Below are 22837 nucleotides of genomic sequence, written 5' to 3' on the forward strand. Positions count from 1 at the left end.
TACAGTATGTATAGATATATAGGAAATGAGTTATCTAGCTGATGTATAGCTGTATGTACAGTATGTATAGATATATAGGAAATGAGTTATCTAGCTGATGTATAGCTGTATGTACAGTATGTATAGATATATAGGAAATGAGTTATCTAGCTGATGTATAGCTGTATGTACAGTATGTATAGATATATAGAGGAAATGAGTTATCTAGCTGATGTATAGCTGTATGTACAGTATGTATAGATATATAGGAAATGAGTTATCTAGCTGATGTATAGCTGTATGTACAGTATGTATAGATATATATAGGAAATGAGTTATCTAGCTGATGTATAGCTGTATGTACAGTATGTATAGATATATAGGAAATGAGTTATCTAGCTGATGTATTGCTGTATGTACAGTATGTATAGATATATAGGAAATGAGTTATCTAGCTGATGTATAGCTGTATGTACAGTATGTATAGATATATAGGAAATGAGTTATCTAGCTGATGTATAGCTGTATGTACAGTATGTATAGATATATAGAGGAAATGAGTTATCTAGCTGATGTATAGCTGTATGTACAGTATGTATAGATATATAGAGGAAATGAGTTATCTAGCTGATGTATAGCTGTATGTACAGTATGTATAGATATATAGGAAATGAGTTATCTAGCTGATGTATTGCTGTATGTACAGTATGTATAGATATATAGGAAATGAGTTATCTAGCTGATGTATAGCTGTATGTACAGTATGTATAGATATATAGGAAATGAGTTATCTAGCTGATGTATAGCTGTATGTACAGTATGTATAGATATATAGGAAATGAGTTATCTAGCTGATGTATAGCTGTATGTACAGTATGTATAGATATATAGGAAATGAGTTATCTAGCTGATGTATAGCTGTATGTACAGTATGTATAGATATATAGGAAATGAGTTATCTAGCTGATGTATAGCTGTATGTACAGTATGTATAGATATATAGGAAATGAGTTATCTAGCTGATGTATAGCTGTATGTACAGTATGTATAGATATATAGGAAATGAGTTATCTAGCTGATGTATAGCTGTATGTACAGTATGTATAGATATATAGGAAATGAGTTATCTAGCTGATGTATAGCTGTATGTACAGTATGTATAGATATATAGGAAATGAGTTATCTAGCTGATGTATAGCTGTATGTACAGTATGTATAGATATATAGGAAATGAGTTATCTAGCTGATGTATTGCTGTATGTACAGTATGTATAGATATATAGGAAATGAGTTATCTAGCTGATGTATAGCTGTATGTACAGTATGTATAGATATATAGGAAATGAGTTATCTAGCTGATGTATAGCTGTATGTACAGTATGTATAGATATATAGGAAATGACTTATCTAGCTGATGTATAGCTGTATGTACAGTATGTATAGATATATAGGAAATGACTTATCTAGCTGATGTATAGCTGTATGTACAGTATGTATAGATATATAGGAAATGAGTTATCTAGCTGATGTATAGCTGTATGTACAGTATGTATAGATATATAGGAAATGAGTTATCTAGCTGATGTATAGCTGTATGTACAGTATGTATAGATATATAGGAAATGAGTTATCTAGCTGATGTATTGCTGTATGTACAGTATGTATAGATATATAGGAAATGAGTTATCTAGCTGATGTATAGCTGTATGTACAGTATGTATAGATATATAGAGGAAATGAGTTATCTAGCTGATGTATTGCTGTATGTACAGTATGTATAGATATATAGGAAATGAGTTATCTAGCTGATGTATAGCTGTATGTACAGTATGTATAGATATATAGGAAATGAGTTATCTAGCTGATGTATAGCTGTATGTACAGTATGTATAGATATATAGGAAATGAGTTATCTAGCTGATGTATAGCTGTATGTACAGTATGTATAGATATATAGGAAATGAGTTATCTAGCTGATGTATAGCTGTATGTACAGTATGTATAGATATATAGGAAATGAGTTATCTAGCTGATGTATAGCTGTATGTACAGTATGTATAGATATATAGGAAATGAGTTATCTAGCTGATGTATAGCTGTATGTACAGTATGTATAGATATATAGGAAATGAGTTATCTAGCTGATGTATAGCTGTATGTACAGTATGTATAGATATATAGGAAATGAGTTATCTAGCTGATGTATAGCTGTATGTACAGTATGTATAGATATATAGGAAATGAGTTATCTAGCTGATGTATAGCTGTATGTACAGTATGTATAGATATATAGGAAATGAGTTATCTAGCTGATGTATAGCTGTATGTACAGTATGTATAGATATATAGAGGAAATGAGTTATCTAGCTGATGTATAGCTGTATGTACAGTATGTATAGATATATAGAGGAAATGAGTTATCTAGCTGATGTATAGCTGTATGTACAGTATGTATAGATATATAGAGGAAATGAGTTATCTAGCTGATGTATAGCTGTATGTACAGTATGTATAGATATATAGGAAATGAGTTATCTAGCTGATGTATAGCTGTATGTACAGTATGTATAGATATATAGGAAATGAGTTATCTAGCTGATGTATAGCTGTATGTACAGTATGTATAGATATATAGGAAATGAGTTATCTAGCTGATGTATTGCTGTATGTACAGTATGTATAGATATATATAGGAAATGAGTTATCTAGCTGATGTATAGCTGTATGTACAGTATGTATAGATATATAGGAAATGAGTTATCTAGCTGATGTATAGCTGTATGTACAGTATGTATAGATATATAGGAAATGAGTTATCTAGCTGATGTATAGCTGTATGTACAGTATGTATAGATATATAGGAAATGAGTTATCTAGCTGATGTATAGCTGTATGTACAGTATGTATAGATATATAGGAAATGAGTTATCTAGCTGATGTATAGCTGTATGTACAGTATGTATAGATATATAGGAAATGAGTTATCTAGCTGATGTATAGCTGTATGTACAGTATGTATAGATATATAGGAAATGAGTTATCTAGCTGATGTATAGCTGTATGTACAGTATGTATAGATATATAGGAAATGAGTTATCTAGCTGATGTATAGCTGTATGTACAGTATGTATAGATATATAGGAAATGAGTTATCTAGCTGATGTATAGCTGTATGTACAGTATGTATAGATATATAGGAAATGAGTTATCTAGCTGATGTATAGCTGTATGTACAGTATGTATAGATATATAGGAAATGAGTTATCTAGCTGATGTATAGCTGTATGTACAGTATGTATAGATATATAGGAAATGAGTTATCTAGCTGATGTATAGCTGTATGTACAGTATGTATAGATATATAGGAAATGAGTTATCTAGCTGATGTATTGCTGTATGTACAGTATGTATAGATATATAGGAAATGAGTTATCTAGCTGATGTATAGCTGTATGTACAGTATGTATAGATATATAGGAAATGAGTTATCTAGCTGATGTATAGCTGTATGTACAGTATGTATAGATATATAGGAAATGAGTTATCTAGCTGATGTATTGCTGTATGTACAGTATGTATAGATATATAGGAAATGAGTTATCTAGCTGATGTATAGCTGTATGTACAGTATGTATAGATATATAGGAAATGAGTTATCTAGCTGATGTATAGCTGTATGTACAGTATGTATAGATATATAGGAAATGAGTTATCTAGCTGATGTATAGCTGTATGTACAGTATGTATAGATATATAGGAAATGAGTTATCTAGCTGATGTATAGCTGTATGTACAGTATGTATAGATATATAGGAAATGAGTTATCTAGCTGATGTATTGCTGTATGTACAGTATGTATAGATATATAGGAAATGAGTTATCTAGCTGATGTATTGCTGTATGTACAGTATGTATAGATATATAGGAAATGAGTTATCTAGCTGATGTATAGCTGTATGTACAGTATGTATAGATATATAGGAAATGAGTTATCTAGCTGATGTATAGCTGTATGTACAGTATGTATAGATATATAGGAAATGAGTTATCTAGCTGATGTATTGCTGTATGTACAGTATGTATAGATATATAGGAAATGAGTTATCTAGCTGATGTATAGCTGTATGTACAGTATGTATAGATATATAGGAAATGAGTTATCTAGCTGATGTATAGCTGTATGTACAGTATGTATAGATATATAGGAAATGAGTTATCTAGCTGATGTATAGCTGTATGTACAGTATGTATAGATATATAGGAAATGAGTTATCTAGCTGATGTATTGCTGTATGTACAGTATGTATAGATATATAGGAAATGAGTTATCTAGCTGATGTATTGCTGTATGTACAGTATGTATAGATATATAGGAAATGAGTTATCTAGCTGATGTATAGCTGTATGTACAGTATGTATAGATATATAGGAAATGAGTTATCTAGCTGATGTATAGCTGTATGTACAGTATGTATAGATATATAGGAAATGAGTTATCTAGCTGATGTATAGCTGTATGTACAGTATGTATAGATATATAGAGGAAATGAGTTATCTAGCTGATGTATAGCTGTATGTACAGTATGTATAGATATATAGGAAATGAGTTATCTAGCTGATGTATAGCTGTATGTACAGTATGTATAGATATATAGGAAATGAGTTATCTAGCTGATGTATAGCTGTATGTACAGTATGTATAGATATATAGGAAATGAGTTATCTAGCTGATGTATAGCTGTATGTACAGTATGTATAGATATATAGGAAATGAGTTATCTAGCTGATGTATAGCTGTATGTACAGTATGTATAGATATATAGGAAATGAGTTATCTAGCTGATGTATAGCTGTATGTACAGTATGTATAGATATATAGGAAATGAGTTATCTAGCTGATGTATAGCTGTATGTACAGTATGTATAGATATATAGGAAATGAGTTATCTAGCTGATGTATAGCTGGATCCTGATCTGTATACTTTATATTCAGTCCCAGTTAGAACAGAGGAGGCTGTAGATCCTGAGCTTGTGCAGAACTTATCGGAATAGGCTGCTGTATCTGGGAATATATATATATATATATATATGTCCTGCGGTGGTCATGTAACCAGCATCAGACAGGAACACCAAATACCTTACACTGCGCCCAGAGGGGGTTATATAACCGAGGAGAGATACTGGGAGGGTTATTGTTTCTTATCATTTCCCCAGTGTGTGAATACAAATCTATCTCTTAGCTCTTGCATTGGAAGCTGTGTGTGTGCCCTGAGACAACGCTACACAGTGTGCCCCTGGGACAACACTATACAGTGTGCCCCCTGAGACAACGCTATACAGTGTGCCCCCTGAGACAACACTACACAGTGTGCCCCCTGAGACAACACTATACAGTGTGCCCCCTGCGACAACGCTATACAGTGTGCCCCCTGAGACAACGCTACACAGTGTGCCCCCTGAGACAGTGCTACACAGTGGACCTAATTCAGAGGCGCTTGCAAAAAGCGAGCGCTCGCTCTGAATCAGGGCGGGCGCTGTTTTTTTTTAGGAGCGGCCTCCTGGCCGCTCGCATAACTATGGGTGACCACCCACAGCTATAGCGAGCGGCCATGATGATGGTCGCGATGGTCAAGACCATCGCGACCATCGGGCTTGCAACGAGACCCTTGTGATAGGGTCTCGTGGCCGTAAGCCCCAGAGAGCTTCTGGCTCAAATCGAGCCGGAAGCTCTCCCACTGACATCACTGGTGATGTCAGTGTGGCCGCCCACAAACGGCAGGCGTTCGCTTGGGAACGCCTCCATTTGTGAAGCCACACCCCCGCCACATCAACAAAATGTGGCAAGCTGTCAATGTTGATCTTTTGTAGTGAGTCCCGGAGCAAGCGCTTTTTGTGCTCGCTCCGGGGCTCGCACACCGCGCGTGCGCACTGGGCCACCATCGACCAGCTAGCGAGCGGCTCTGAATCACGCCCAGTGTGCCCCCTAAGACAACGCTACACAGTGTGCCCCCTGAGACAACGCTACAGTGTGCCCCCTGAGACAACCCTACACAGTGTGCCCTGTATATACTGCAGAACCGCAGCGCACGGGGCACTTACCACACAAGTCACCATCTTTATAGGGAAAATACTGCACAGCAATAATGATTTTGACTCTAATTGTACAATAACCATAAACAGCACCCGCACCGCTCCCCAGCAGTCTCTCTGCCTATATGTCAGGTGTGGAATTACACACCGCTCCCCAGCAGTCTCTCTGCCTATATGTCAGGTGTGGAATTACACACCGCTCCCCAGCAGTCTCTCTGCCTATATGTCAGGTGTGGAATTACACACCGCTCCCCAGCAGTCTCTCTGCCTATATGTCAGGTGTGGAATTACACACCGCTCCCCAGCAGTCTCTCCGCCTATATGTCAGGTGTGGAATTACACACCGCTCCCCAGCTGTCTCTGCCTATATGTCAGGTGTGGAATTACACACCGCTCCCCAGCTGTCCCTCTGCCTATATGTCACGTGTGGAATTACACACCGCTCCCCAGCAGTCTCTGCCTATATGTCAGGTGTGGAATTACACACCGCTCCCCAGCATTCTCTCCGCCTATATGTCAGGTGTGGAATTACGCACCGCTCCCCAGCAGTCTCTCTGCCTATATGTCAGGTGTGGAATTACACACCGCTCCCCAGCAGTCTCTCTGCCTATATGTCAGGTGTGGAATTACACACCGCTCCCCAGCAGTCTCTCTGCCTATATGTCAGGTGTGGAATTACACACCGCTCCCCAGCAGTCTCTCTGCCTATATGTCAGGTGTGGAATTACACACCGCTCCCCAGCAGTCTCTCTGCCTATATGTCAGGTGTGGAATTACACACCGCTCCCCAGCAGTCTCTCTGCCTATATGTCAGGTGTGGAATTACACACCGCTCCCCAGCAGTCTCTCTGCCTATATGTCAGGTGTGGAATTACACACCGCTTCCCAGCATTCTCTCTTCCTATATGTCCGGTGTGGATTTACACACCGCTTCCCAGCAGTCTCTCTGCCTATATGTCAGCTGTGGAATTACGCACCGCTCCCCAGCAGTCTTTCTGCCTATATGTCAGGTGTGGAATTGCACACCGCTCCCCAGCAGTCTCTGTCTATATGTCAGGTGTGGAATTACACACCGCTCCTCAGCAGTCTCTCTGCCTATATGTCAGGTGTGGAATTACACACCGCTCCCCAGCAGTCTCTGTCTATATGACAAGGTGTGGAATTACACACCGCTCCCCAGCAGTCTCTGTCTATATGTCAGGTGTGGAATTACACACCGCTCCCCAGCAGTCTCTGTCTATATGACAAGGTGTGGAATTACACACCGCTCCTCAGCAGTCTCTCTGCCTATATGTCAGGTGTGGAATTGCACTGTAATGACGTAATAATGATATTGAATGAACTATTGATTAAGCTTTGTGATACAATATATCGGAAAAGCAGTTGACCTCTGACGATGTGATTGAATTGACCTTCATTATCCCAGCTCTATTCAATGACTAGAAGTTCTGCAAAATGCGAACTTACAATGGCAGTACGTAATCACGCGGCCGTAGTGGAAAAGTGGAGATCGATTGTATTGCTGGAACTTCACACCTCTGCAAAACAGCCAATGCCACAAAGTTTTGCCACAGCCTCACTCATATGTAGTGTCCGATTTACGTGAATCTGGTCTTCGCTGCAATTCCTTAACTCCACCACTATGTGTCCTCACTGCCCCATGTAATTCACAGTCCCAGTGGCAGAAAATGTTCTGTATCCATGAAAACATGATTGGGACTGCAATGCGCCTCTGTATACAAAAGTAAAAAGTATACATTATGCTTCTAGCTAGGACCAGAACTCAGAAAGAATCGAAATGTCCAGTGTGCAAGAATTTATCTCCTGCAAGGAGAGTTCTCTTCCTGCGGCCTCCGGTTACTCAGGACTGTGACATGTGATAAGTGTCACACACTGTAATAATATGCGGCGCCGTGTATGCAGATTCAGGTCACCTTATCATGCAGCAATAAGCCAATTATAAGAATGGATATTGCTGCATTTTGTGCCATCTATTAAATGGTTAAAGCTAGAGAAATCATTGGTTTTCCGTCATGAACCCGCTTTACGCAGGACGGCGTTTCAGCCCACTCTGCTGGCTCCGGGGTTTCGCCCCGAGATGGTAAATATAGCGATACATGAGAGATGCAGCAATTACCACCGGCTACTGTCCGCCAAAGATAAATAGACCCCTGTGTATTGTACATAGCGGGGTCCGCAGCATTTATTACTCATTATGTAACTATTATTACACGTTATTGTTCTCATAATCACTTGTGGAACATTATTCTGCTCTTCCGAATTACATAACTGTTATACAACCATCGTGGACTTTCTGGGTACTCAGATGCTTAGGGGTCTATTTACTAAGCAGCGTTAGGAGACAGAGTGAAAAGTGATAAGGTACCAGCCAATCAGCTCCCAACTGTCATTTTTGAAACACAGCCTGTGAGATGACAGTTAGGAGCGGATTGGCTGGCACCTTATTACTTTTCACTCTGTCTCCTAACACTGCTTAGTAAATAGACCCCTTAGACACACGACACTCCAATATGACCAGTAGCTGGGGCTGCTGCACAGTCCAAAATTCAAACAGGTGAGCCACACCAACTGCCACCCCAAACGCTGCCAATCATCCACAGCCTGGACTCACTGCCAGTTGTTGTGGCCCCTCCCCTATTTGAATTTTGGACTGCGCTGGAGCCGCCACTGAATATGACCATCAGCTATAATGCTCTGCTCTTAGACTTCTGACGTAATTTACTATCACTGTTTGGTTGTATTATTAGGCAAGCAGGGAGATGATAAGCGTGACACGGAATAAGGAACGCTGCTCCCTGTTAGCGATTTTGCGGCTATGGTGTGACAGCGGAACGGCGTTACTCATTCACTTGCATCATATGCCGACTGAGCGTGTAATCATAGTGGCCTTCTGTTTGACAGCACAGTTACACTAATTGCGGGACGGAACAGTGCAAGGTCCGGCCCGTAGCTAAATTTGGGCAGGGACCCTGTGATCCCATTCATGATTTCTGGCCCCATGTCCCTGCTTATAATAAAGCCGAGATGGGACCCTGTTGTGTGTCACAGAATTGTATTTAGTCTTCCATTGCTGGGGAGCAGAAATGTCTAATACCTGAAGGTGTTTCGGGAAATGTGCACATGACAATGCCTGGATCTGGGCAGACGGGTGAGAGACCTGTGCCAGATAGGATATTGTGATGATCAGGATGAGGTGCGGAGTTTAGGGCTCTGCCCAGTCACTTTGTGTTCTAATCAGAAAGGCTGTAATGAACGTGTGGGGGAAGGGGGGTGTTTGTGCTTTATGGCCCTCATTCAGACCCACTCGCTATTTGCGGTCGTTCGTTCTAAAACAAGGGGTGGCTATTCAAATGAACCGTTCGCTGTTTGCGGTCTGTTCACGCCTCTAGGTCTGAACGAGCGAACAAAACTTGCGTTCGTTTTTTGGGAAACTACGCCCCCTGGCCGCTCGCATCCTACGTCATGTCCGCTATTTATTAGATTAATCGAGTACATCGACCAGGGTATGAACTGCTCGCTATTCTTGTGGTTGGTTTTTGCTACCACAATTTTGCGAGCAGTTCTGGCTATAAAAGAACCCAGTGACGTGGTCAATGACGCTGCTGTTTTAACTATGCACACCCATAAAACGCCCGTTTTGACCTTTAAGCACGCCTGCGATCGGATCTCCACTCCCCGTTTTCAAGCACCTTCCCCCGTTACCACCCACATGCGCCTCATTCTGTCACTCAAATTATCAGGCATTCGCTATTTTGCGAGCACATGAATTTCGGCCGCACTGAGTGGTTCGCGCATGCGTATTACGATACGTACGCATGCGCAGTTGGGCAAACATCGCTCGGAGCGAACGAGCAGCCACTTGCGTCCGGCTCTGAATCAGGGCCTATGTTAGTAATAAGTGCTCAGAGGTAACATTTCCATTTGTGTAATATAGGATGTGCCTCACTTAAAGCGGTGCCTGGGGCCAAGTGGAATCACCGGCACAGACTATATAGTAAAAGTTGGATCAGAGGACTTGGAGGGGTAGGAAGGGGTAGGGTGGTGCGATGATGTCATCATACGTTACCCCCATATCCTCCCGTAACTGCAATGCAGGATGTGCTGGCTTCTCACTAGAGGGCCTGGCTCAGTTTCCACTATGACAGAGACCATGAGTCTGGGCTCCTACTACTACAGTCAGAACAAACCTGCCCCTAGTGGTTCCACTGTGTAAGCATCTCTTTAACAGCTCTAAGGTATAAACCACAAAGCATCATAGCTTTATTACCAGATACCAGCAGATCATTGTAAGCGCATTTACCTGCAAGTGGTCCTGGGGTGTCACATGAAAAAGATACCTCCCAACATTTATACATGCAAAATGGGACCAAAATAAGACCAGCACAGTTTGGAGGTATGTGTAAAGCCATTTATCATCAATCATGTTTTCTTATATTGCACTATGAAAACTAATTGATGCTGACTCTCTGCATAGATACTGTGTGTGGATTGTCCTACTGCTCCCTTCTATGGAGCCAAGTAACCGATGCTAGAAGCTGTGTGTGCACCACGATGTGACATAATGCAGAACCACAGCTAGTAATATTTTATAGTAACGTCCTGAATAATGATTAGTAACTGTATGGATGTTCTGTAAATGAGTTTTATATGTTTTTGTGAGGCCCATGTGACTGCGCCAGGAGCCTGTACATGAAACAATTACTTACGCTGAGCAAGAAAAATAAAAGATGGGTACGGCGCTGGCATTCTTACCGCCGGAATCCCCGTGGTTGGGATATTGACTGCATCCCGGCAAATAAGACCCGATCTGTAGCTCTGAGCTGGTGCAGAGCTCAAGCCAGGACGCAGAGTAGAGATGGATGGTGGTGTACAGCAAGGAATGTCCCAGATATGTGACCACTTTATCCCATTTCTGTAGTCTCGCTTCTCTCTTCTGCTCCCCGTAACAAGCCACACTGGTGCTCTCACTCTGTATTAGCGACTCTACCCTACTCCTGCTCCTCCCCATATGTGGTTATCTTGCTCCGCACATCAGTACGAGCCAACAGAAATCAAGGTGCACGGTGAGTGCAGAGCTGCATTTGCTGAGCGTCCATGTTCTATTGTGTAAGTGGCATCAGTAGATGTACAGAGACAGCATGAACATGCCAGGAGACGGAATGCCTTGTATGTTATGATTTATGTAAAATACCTCAGTCCCTAATAAGAACAAAAGGCGTTAAATCACAACATGAGTATTATTGTTAGAAAAGGGATTTTGCCAGTAAACATGGAGGTTTGACAAATCCTCACAAATTTACTGGGGCCCATAGATTCCATCCAATCATTACAGGTGCCCATAGATTCAATCCAATAATTACTGGGGCCCATAGATTCCATCCAATAATTACAGGTGTCCATTGATTCCATCCAATCATTACTGGGGCCCATAGATTCCATCCAATCATTACAGGTGTCCATTGATTCCATCCAATCATTACTGGGGCCCATAGATTCCATCCAATCATTACAGGTGTCCATTGATTCTATCCAATCATTACTGGGGCCCAAAGATTTCATCCAATCATTACAGGTGTCCATTGATTCCATCCAATCATTACTGGGGCCCAAAGATTTCATCCAATCATTACTGGGGCCCATAGATTTCATCCAATCATTACTGGGGTCCAAAGATGTCATCCAATCATTACTGGGGCCCATAGATTCCATCCAATCATTACTAGGGCCCATAGATTCCATCCAATCATTACTGGGGCCCACAGATTCCATCTAAACATTACTGGGGCCCATAGATTCCATCCAATCATACTGGGGCCCATAGATTTCATCCAATCATTACTGGGGGCTGTCGCCGTGTAATGTATATGTGGGTTTACCCTGAGTGCTTCTCACACTCCATCATCATGATTATAGGATAAAAGTGTGTGGTATAATATTAGGCTGTAAGACCCAATAGGTAAGTACCGATGTAGATGTAAAGTATGGTGTAGATTGATGGCGATATATATATGTAACTACTATAATACATATGATACACTCAAATAATCCCATTTATAGGACTGATAACATCATTCTGCAGAGAACTTACAGCTCCATAAAGATGAAATATTCCTTTTTTGTCTCAAACACGTCGACCAGCTGTAAGATGTTGTGGTGTTTAACCCTGAAAGACATAAAGGAAACATGGTAAGGGGCCTGGAGTAAGAGAGGTTTGGTGCTGTTTGCTTATTATAAGAAGGAGCTGGAGGTAACTATGAATATAAGGTGCTGTATGTTGTACATAGTGTATATTGGTGCCATGTGTTATACATAGTGTATATTGGTGCTGGGTGTTATACATAGTGTATACTGGTGCTGTGTGTTATACATAGTGTATATTGGTGCTGTTTGCTTATTATAAGAAGAAGCTGGAGGTAACTATATGAATATAAGGTGCTGTGTGTTCTACATAGTATATATTGGTGCTGTGTGTTATACATAGTGTATATTGGTGCAGTTTGCTTATTATAAGAAGAAGCTGGAGGTAACTATATGAATATAAGGTGCTGTGTGTTATACATAGTGTATATTGGTGCTGTATGTTATACATAGTGTATATTGGTGCCATGTGTTATACATAGTGTATATTGGTGCTGTATGTTATACATAGTGTATATTGGTGCCATGTGTTATACATAGTGTATATTGGTGCCATGTGTTATACATAGTGTATATTGGTGCTGTGTGTTATACATAGTGTATACTGGTGCTGTGTGTTATACATAGTGTATATTGGTGCTGTTTGCTTATTATAAGAAGAAGCTGGAGGTAACTATGAATATAAGGTGCTGTATGTTATACATAGTGTATATTGGTGCCATGTGTTATACATAGTGTATATTGGTGCCGTTTGCTTATTATAAGAAGAAGCTGGAGGTAACTATATGAATATAAGGTGCTGTATGTTATACATAGTGTATATTGGTGCCATGTGTTATAAAAATAGTGTATATTGGTGCTGGGTGTTATACATAGTGTATACTGGTGCTGTGTGTTATACATAGTGTATATTGGTGCTGTTTGCTTATTATAAGAAGAAGCTGGAGGTAACTATATGAATATAAGGTGCTGTGTGTTCTACATAGTATATATTGGTGCTGTGTGTTATACATAGTGTATATTGGTGCAGTTTGCTTATTATAAGAAGAAGCTGGAGGTAACTATATGAATATAAGGTGCTGTGTGTTATACATAGTGTATATTGGTGCTGTATGTTATACATAGTGTATATTGGTGCCATGTGTTATACATAGTGTATATTGGTGCTGTATGTTATACATAGTGTATATTGGTGCCATGTGTTATACATAGTGTATATTGGTGCCGTGTGTTATACATAGTGTATATTGGTGCTGTATGTTATACATAGTGTATATTGGTGCCATGTGTTATACATAGTGTATATTGGTGCTGTGTGTTATACATAGTGTATACTGGTGCTGTGTGTTATACATAGTGTATATTGGTGCTGTTTGCTTATTATAAGAAGAAGCTGGAGGTAACTATGAATATAAGGTGCTGTATGTTATACATAGTGTATATTGGTGCCATGTGTTATATAGTGTATATTGGTGCTGGGTGTTATACATAGTGTATATTGGTGCCGTTTGCTTATTATAAGAAAAAGCTGGAGGTAACTATATGAATATAAGGTTCTGTATGTTATACATAGTGTATATTGGTGCTGTGTGTTATACATAGTGTATACTGGTGCTGTGTGTTATACATAGTGTATATTGGTGCTGTTTGCTTATTATAAGAAGAAGCTGGAGGTAACTATGAATATAAGGTGCTGTGTGTTATACATAGTGTATACTGGTGCTGTGTGTTATACATAGTGTATATTGGTGCTGGGTGTTATACATAGTGTATACTGGTGCTGTGTGTTATACATAGTGTATATTGGTGCCATGTGTTATACATAGTGTATATTGGTGCCGTTTGCTTATTATAAGAAGAAGCTGGAGGTAACTATATGAATAGAAGGTGCTGTATGTTATACATAGTGTATATTGGTGCCATGTGTTATACATAGTGTATATTGGTGCTGGGTGTTATACATAGTGTATACTGGTGCTGTGTGTTATACATAGTGTATATTGGTGCTGTTTGCTTATTATAAGAAGAAGCTGGAGGTAACTATATGAATATAAGGTGCTGTGTGTTCTACATAGTATATATTGGTGCTGTGTGTTATACATAGTGTATATTGGTGATGTGTGTTATACATAGTGTATACTGGTGCTGTGTGTTATACATAGTGTATATTGGTGCTGTTTGCTTATTATAAGAAGAAGCTGGAGGTAACTATATGAATATAAGGTGCTGTGTGTTATACATAGTGTATATTGGTGCTGTTTGCTTATTATAAGAAGAAGCTGGAGGTAAATATAGGAATATAAGGTGCTGTGTGTTACACAGTGTATATTGGTGCTGTGTGTTATACATAGTGTATATTGGTGCTGTGTGTTGTACATAGTGTATACTGGTGCTGTGTGTTATACATAGTGTATATTGGTGCTGTTTGCTTATTATAAGAAGAAACTGGAGGTAACTATATGAATATAAGGTGCTGTGTTTTATATATAGTATATATTGGTGCCATATGTTATACATAGTGTATATTGATGCTGTGTGTTATACATAGTGTATATTGGGGCCGTTTGCTTATTATAAGAAGAAGCTGGAGGTATCTGTATGAATATAAGGTGCTGTGTGTTATACATAGTTTATATTGGGGCCGTTTGCTTATTATAAGAAGAAGCTCGAGGTAAATATATGAATATATGAATATAAGGTGCTGTGTGTTATACATAGTGTATATTGGTGCCATGTGTTATACATAGTGTATATTGGTGCTGTGTGTTATACATAGTGTATATTGGTGCCATGTGTTATACATAGTGTATATTGGTGCTGTGTGTTATACATAGTGTATATTGGTGCTGTTTGTTTATTATAAGAAGAAGCTGGAGGTAAATATATGAATATAAGGTGCTGTGTGTTCTACATAGTGTATAATGGTGCTGTGTGTTACACATAGTGTATATTGGTGCTGTGTGTTATACATACTGTAGTGTATACTGGGGCTGTTTGCTTATAACAAGAAGCTGGAGATAATTATATGCATATAAGGTGCTGTGTGTTATACATACTGTAGTGTATACTGGGGCTGTTTGCTTATAAGAAGAAGCTGGAGGTAACTATGAATATAAGGTGCTGTGTGTTATACATAGTGTACATCGGTGCCGTTTGCTTATTATAAGAAGAAGCTGGAGGTAAATATAGGAATATAAGGTGTTGTGTGTTATACATAGTGTATATTGGTGCTGTGTGTTATACACAGTGTACATCGGTGCCGTTTGCTTATTATAAGAAGAAGCTGGAGGTAACTACAGTATATGAATATAAGGTGCTGTGTGTTATACATAGTGTATACTGGGGCTGATGGTATACATAGTGTATTTTGGTGCTGTGTGTTATACATAGTGTATATTGGTGCTGTGTGTTATACATAGTGTATATTGGTGGTGTGTGTTAAACATAGTCTATATTAGTGCGGTGTGTTATACATCGTGTATATTGGTGCTGTGTGTTATACATCGTGTATAGTGGTGCTGTGTCTTATACATAGTGTACATTGGTGCCGTTTGCTTATTATAAGAAGCTGGAGGTAACTATACGAATATAAGGTGCTTTGTGTTATACATAGTGCATATTGGTGCTGTGTGAAATACATAGTGTATAGTGGGGCTGATGGTATACATAGTGCATATTGGTGCTGTGTGTTATACATAGTGTATATTGGTGCTGTGTGTTATACATCGTGTATACTGGGGCTGATGATATACATAGTGTATATTGGTGCTGTGTGTTATACATTGTGTATAGTGGGGCTGATGGTATACATAGTGCATATTGGTGCTGTGTGTTATACATAGTGTATAGTTGGGCTGTGTGTTATACATAGTGTATAGTGGGGCTGTGTGTTATACATAGTGTATATTGGTGCTGTGTGTTATACATAGTGTATAGTTGGGCTGTGTGTTATACATAGTGTATACTGGGGCTGATGGTATACATAGTGTATATTGGTGCTGTGTGTTATATATAGTGTATATTGGTGCTGTGTGTTATACATAGTGTATATTGGTGCTATGTGTTATACATAGTGTAAAGTCGGGCTGTGTGTTATACATAGTGTATATTGGTGCTGTGTGTTATACATAGTGTATAGTCGGGCTGTGTGTTATACATAGTGTATACTGGGGCTGATGGTATACATAGTGTATATTGGTGCTGTGTGTTATACATAGTGAATATTTGTGCTGTGTGTTATACATAGTGTATATTGGTGCTGTGTGTTATCCATAGTGCATATTCGTGCTGTGTGTTATACATAGTGTATATTGGTGCTGTGTATTATACATCATGTATACTGGGGCTGATGATATACATAGTGTATATTGGTGCTGTGTGTTATACATAGTGTATATTGGTGCTATGTGTTATACATAGTGTATAGTCAGGCTGTGTGTTATACATAGTGTATATTGGTGCTATGTGTTATACATAGTGTATAGTGGGGCTGTGTGTTATACATAGTGTATATTGGTGCTGTGTGTTATACATAATGTATAGTCGGGCTGTGTGTTATACATAGTGTATACTGGGGCTGATGGTATACATAGTGTATATTGGTGCTGTGTGTTATACATCGTGTATACTGGTGCTGATGATATACATAGTGTATATTGGTGCTGTGTGTTATACATAGTGTATAGTGGTGCTGTGTGTTATAGATAGTGCATATTGGTGCTGTGTGTTATACATAGTGTATATTGGTGCTATGTGTTATGCATAGTGTATACTGCGGCTGATGATATACATAGTGTATATTGGTGCTGTGTGTTATACATCGTGTATACTGGGGCTGATGATATACATAGTGTATATTGGTGCTGTGTGTTATACATAGTGTATACTGGGGCTGATGATATACATAGTGTATATTGGTGCTGTGTGTTATACATAGTGTATATTGGTGCTGTGTGTTATACATAGTGTATATTGGGGCTGATGATATACATAGTGTATATTGGTGCTGTGTGTTATACATAGTGTATATTGGTGCTGTGTGTTATAGATAGTGTATACTGGAGCTGATGGTATACATAGTGTATATTGGTGCTGTGTGTTATACATAGTGTATATTGGTGCTGTGTGTTATAGATAGTGTATATTGGTGCTGTGTGTTATACATAGTGTATATTGGTGCCATGTGTTATAGATAGTGTATATTGGTGCCGTGTGTTATACATAGTGTATAGTGGTGCCGTGTGTTATACATAGTGTATATTGGTGCTGTGTGTTATAGATAGTGTATATTGGTGCTGTGTGTTATACATAGTGTATATTGGTGCTGTGTGTTATACATAGTGTATATTGGTGCTGTGTGTTATACATAGTGTATATTGGTGCTGTGTGTTATACATAGTGTATATTGGTGCTGTGTGTTATAGATAGTGTATATCGGTACTGTGTGTTATACATAGTGTATATTGGTGCTGTGTGTTATAGATAGTGTATATTGGTGCTGTGTGTTATACATAGTGTATATTGGTGCTGTGTGTTATACATAGTGTATATTGGTGCTGTGTGTTATACATAGTGTATATTGGTGCTGTGTGTTATAGATAGTGTATATTGGTGGTGTGTGTTATACATAGTGTATATTGGTGCTGTGTGTTATAGATAGTGTATATTGGTGCTGTGTGTTATAGATAGTGTATATTGGTGCTGTGTGTTATACATAGTGTATATTGGTGCTGTGTGTTATACATACTGTAGTGTATACTGGGGCTGTTTGCTTATAAGAAGAAGCTGGAGATAATTATATGAATATAAGGTGCTGTGTGTTATACATACTGTAGTGTATACTGGGGCTGTTTGCTTATAAGAAGAAGCTGGAGGTAACTGTATGAATATTAGGTGCTGTGTGTTATACATAGTGTACATCGGTGCCGTTTGCTTATTATAAGAAGAAGCTGGAGGTAAATATAGGAATATAAGGTGTTGTGTGTTATACATAGTGTATATTGGTGCTGTGTGTTATACATAGTGTACATCGGTGCCGTTTGCTTATTATAAGAAGAAGCTGGAAGTAACTACAGTATATGAATATAAGGTGCTGTGTGTTATACATAGTGTACATTGGTGCCGTTTGCTTATTATAAGAAGCTGGAGGTAACTATACGAATATAAGGTGCTTTGTGTTATACATAGTGCATATTGGTGCTGTGTGAAATACATAGTGTATAGTGGGGCTGATGGTATACATAGTGCATATTGGTGCTGTGTGTTATACATAGTGTATATTGGTGCTATGTGTTATACATAGTGTATAGTCAGGCTGTGTGTTATACATAGTGTATATTGGTGCTATGTGTTATACATAGTGTATAGTGGGGCTGTGTGTTATACATAGTGTATATTGGTGCTGTGTGTTATACATAGTGTATATTGGTGGTGTGTGTTAAACATAGTCTATATTAGTGCGGTGTGTTATACATCGTGTATATTGGTGCTGTGTGTTATACATCGTGTATAGTGGTGCTGTGTCTTATACATAGTGTACATTGGTGCCGTTTGCTTATTATAAGAAGCTGGAGGTAACTATACGAATATAAGGTGCTTTGTGTTATACATAGTGCATATTGGTGCTGTGTGAAATACATAGTGTATAGTGGGGCTGATGGTATACATAGTGCATATTGGTGCTGTGTGTTATACATAGTGTATATTGGTGCTGTGTGTTATACATCGTGTATACTGGGGCTGATGATATACATAGTGTATATTGGTGCTGTGTGTTATACATTGTGTATAGTGGGGCTGATGGTATACATAGTGCATATTGGTGCTGTGTGTTATACATAGTGTATAGTTGGGCTGTGTGTTATACATAGTGTATAGTGGGGCTGTGTGTTATACATAGTGTATATTGGTGCTGTGTGTTATACATAGTGTATAGTTGGGCTGTGTGTTATACATAGTGTATACTGGGGCTGATGGTATACATAGTGTATATTGGTGCTGTGTGTTATATATAGTGTATATTGGTGCTGTGTGTTATACATAGTGTATATTGGTGCTATGTGTTATACATAGTGTAAAGTCGGGCTGTGTGTTATACATAGTGTATATTGGTGCTGTGTGTTATACATAGTGTATAGTCGGGCTGTGTGTTATACATAGTGTATACTGGGGCTGATGGTATACATAGTGTATATTGGTGCTGTGTGTTATACATAGTGAATATTTGTGCTGTGTGTTATACATAGTGTATATTGGTGCTGTGTGTTATCCATAGTGCATATTCGTGCTGTGTGTTATACATAGTGTATATTGGTGCTGTGTATTATACATCATGTATACTGGGGCTGATGATATACATAGTGTATATTGGTGCTGTGTGTTATACATAGTGTATATTGGTGCTATGTGTTATACATAGTGTATAGTCAGGCTGTGTGTTATACATAGTGTATATTGGTGCTATGTGTTATACATAGTGTATAGTGGGGCTGTGTGTTATACATAGTGTATATTGGTGCTGTGTGTTATACATAATGTATAGTCGGGCTGTGTGTTATACATAGTGTATACTGGGGCTGATGGTATACATAGTGTATATTGGTGCTGTGTGTTATACATCGTGTATACTGGTGCTGATGATATACATAGTGTATATTGGTGCTGTGTGTTATACATAGTGTATAGTGGTGCTGTGTGTTATAGATAGTGCATATTGGTGCTGTGTGTTATACATAGTGTATATTGGTGCTATGTGTTATGCATAGTGTATACTGCGGCTGATGATATACATAGTGTATATTGGTGCTGTGTGTTATACATCGTGTATACTGGGGCTGATGATATACATAGTGTATATTGGTGCTGTGTGTTATACATAGTGTATACTGGGGCTGATGATATACATAGTGTATATTGGTGCTGTGTGTTATACATAGTGTATATTGGTGCTGTGTGTTATACATAGTGTATATTGGGGCTGATGATATACATAGTGTATATTGGTGCTGTGTGTTATACATAGTGTATATTGGTGCTGTGTGTTATAGATAGTGTATACTGGAGCTGATGGTATACATAGTGTATATTGGTGCTGTGTGTTATACATAGTGTATATTGGTGCTGTGTGTTATAGATAGTGTATATTGGTGCTGTGTGTTATACATAGTGTATATTGGTGCCATGTGTTATAGATAGTGTATATTGGTGCCGTGTGTTATACATAGTGTATAGTGGTGCCGTGTGTTATACATAGTGTATATTGGTGCTGTGTGTTATAGATAGTGTATATTGGTGCTGTGTGTTATACATAGTGTATATTGGTGCTGTGTGTTATACATAGTGTATATTGGTGCTGTGTGTTATAGATAGTGTATATTGGTGCTGTGTGTTATACATAGTGTATATTGGTGCTGTGTGTTATAGATAGTGTATATTGGTACTGTGTGTTATACATAGTGTATATTGGTGCTGTGTGTTATAGATAGTGTATATTGGTGCTGTGTGTTATACATAGTGTATATTGGTGCTGTGTGTTATACATAGTGTATATTGGTGCTGTGTGTTATACATAGTGTATATTGGTGCTGTGTGTTATAGATAGTGTATATTGGTGGTGTGTGTTATACATAGTGTATATTGGTGCTGTGTGTTATAGATAGTGTATATTGGTGCTGTGTGTTATAGATAGTGTATATTGGTGCTGTGTGTTATACATAGTGTATATTGGTGCTGTGTGTTATACATACTGTAGTGTATACTGGGGCTGTTTGCTTATAAGAAGAAGCTGGAGATAATTATATGAATATAAGGTGCTGTGTGTTATACATACTGTAGTGTATACTGGGGCTGTTTGCTTATAAGAAGAAGCTGGAGGTAACTGTATGAATATTAGGTGCTGTGTGTTATACATAGTGTACATCGGTGCCGTTTGCTTATTATAAGAAGAAGCTGGAGGTAAATATAGGAATATAAGGTGTTGTGTGTTATACATAGTGTATATTGGTGCTGTGTGTTATACATAGTGTACATCGGTGCCGTTTGCTTATTATAAGAAGAAGCTGGAAGTAACTACAGTATATGAATATAAGGTGCTGTGTGTTATACATAGTGTACATTGGTGCCGTTTGCTTATTATAAGAAGCTGGAGGTAACTATACGAATATAAGGTGCTTTGTGTTATACATAGTGCATATTGGTGCTGTGTGTTATACATAGTGTATATTGGTGCTATGTGTTATACATAGTGTATAGTCAGGCTGTGTGTTATACATAGTGTATATTGGTGCTATGTGTTATACATAGTGTATAGTGGGGCTGTGTGTTATACATAGTGTATATTGGTGCTGTGTGTTATACATAGTGTATAGTCGGGCTGTGTGTTATACATAGTGTATACTGGGGCTGATGGTATACATAGTGTATATTGGTGCTGTGTGTTATACATCGTGTATACTGGGGCTGATGATATACATAGTGTATATTGGTGCTGTGTGTTATGCATAGTGTATATTGGTGCTGTGTGTTATACATAGTGTAAATTGGTGCTATGTGTTATACATAGTGTATACTGCGGCTGATGATATACATAGTGTATATTGGTGCTGTGTGTTATACATAGTGTATATTGGTGCTGTGTGTTATACATAGTGTATATTGGTGCTGTGTGTTATACATAGTGTATATTGGGGCTGATGATATACATAGTGTATATTGGTGCTGTGTGTTATACATAGTGTATATTGGTGCTGTGTGTTATACATAGTGTATATTGGGGCTGATGATATACATAGTGTATATTGGTGCTGTGTGTTATACATAGTGTATATTGGTGCTGTGTGTTATAGATAGTGTATATTGGTGCTGTGTGTTATACATAGTGTATATTGGTGCTGTGTGTTATAGATAGTGTATATTGGTGCTGTGTGTTATACATAGTGTATAGTGGTGCCGTGTGTTATACATAGTGTATAGTGGTGCTGTGTGTTATAGATAGTGTATATTGGTGCTGTGTGTTATACATAGTGTATATTGTTGCTGTGTGTTATACATAGTGTATATTGGTGCTGTGTGTTATAGATAGTTTATATTGGTGCTGTGTGTTATACATAGTGTATATTGGTGCTGTGTGTTATACATAGTGTATATTGGTGCTGTGTGTTATACATAGTGTATATTGGTGCTGTGTGTTATACATAGTGTATATTGGTACTGTGTGTTATACATAGTGTATATTGGTGCTGTGTGTTATAGATAGTGTATATTGGTGCAGTGTGTTATACATAGTGTATATTGGTGCTGTGTGTTATAGATAGTGTATATTGGTGCTGTGTATTATACATAGTGTATATTGGTGCTGTGTGTTATAAATAGTGTATATTGGTGCTGATTGTTATAGATAGTGTATATTGGTGGTGTGTGTTATAGATAGTGTATATTGGTGCTGTGTGTTATACATAGTGTATATTGGTGCTGTGTTTCATACATAGTGTATATTGGTGCTGTGTGTTATACATAGTATATATTGGTGCTGTGTGTTATACATAGTGTATACTGGGGCTGATGATATACATAGTGTATATTGGTGCTGTGTGTTATACATAGTGTATACTGG

At 38.4% G+C, this 22837-nt stretch overlaps 1 protein-coding gene across 2 annotated transcripts in view; it reads right to left on the bottom strand.

The window, feature by feature from the left end:
• Positions 1–22837, bottom strand: part of CAMKV (CaM kinase like vesicle associated) — a 207921-nt gene that overhangs the window by 24644 nt on the left and 160440 nt on the right. For both annotated transcript variants that reach the window (XM_088461783.1, XM_088461784.1), the window contains exon 4: positions 12179–12253. In XM_088461783.1, the coding sequence (XP_088317909.1) occupies positions 12179–12253 (75 nt within the window). The remainder of the gene's footprint in view (positions 1–12178; positions 12254–22837) is intronic.

The sequence above is a fragment of the Taudactylus pleione genome, unplaced genomic scaffold (assembly GCF_031769625.1).
Source record: "Taudactylus pleione unplaced genomic scaffold, aTauple2 ptg001096l, whole genome shotgun sequence".
NCBI classification, from domain to species: domain Eukaryota; kingdom Metazoa; phylum Chordata; class Amphibia; order Anura; family Myobatrachidae; genus Taudactylus; species Taudactylus pleione.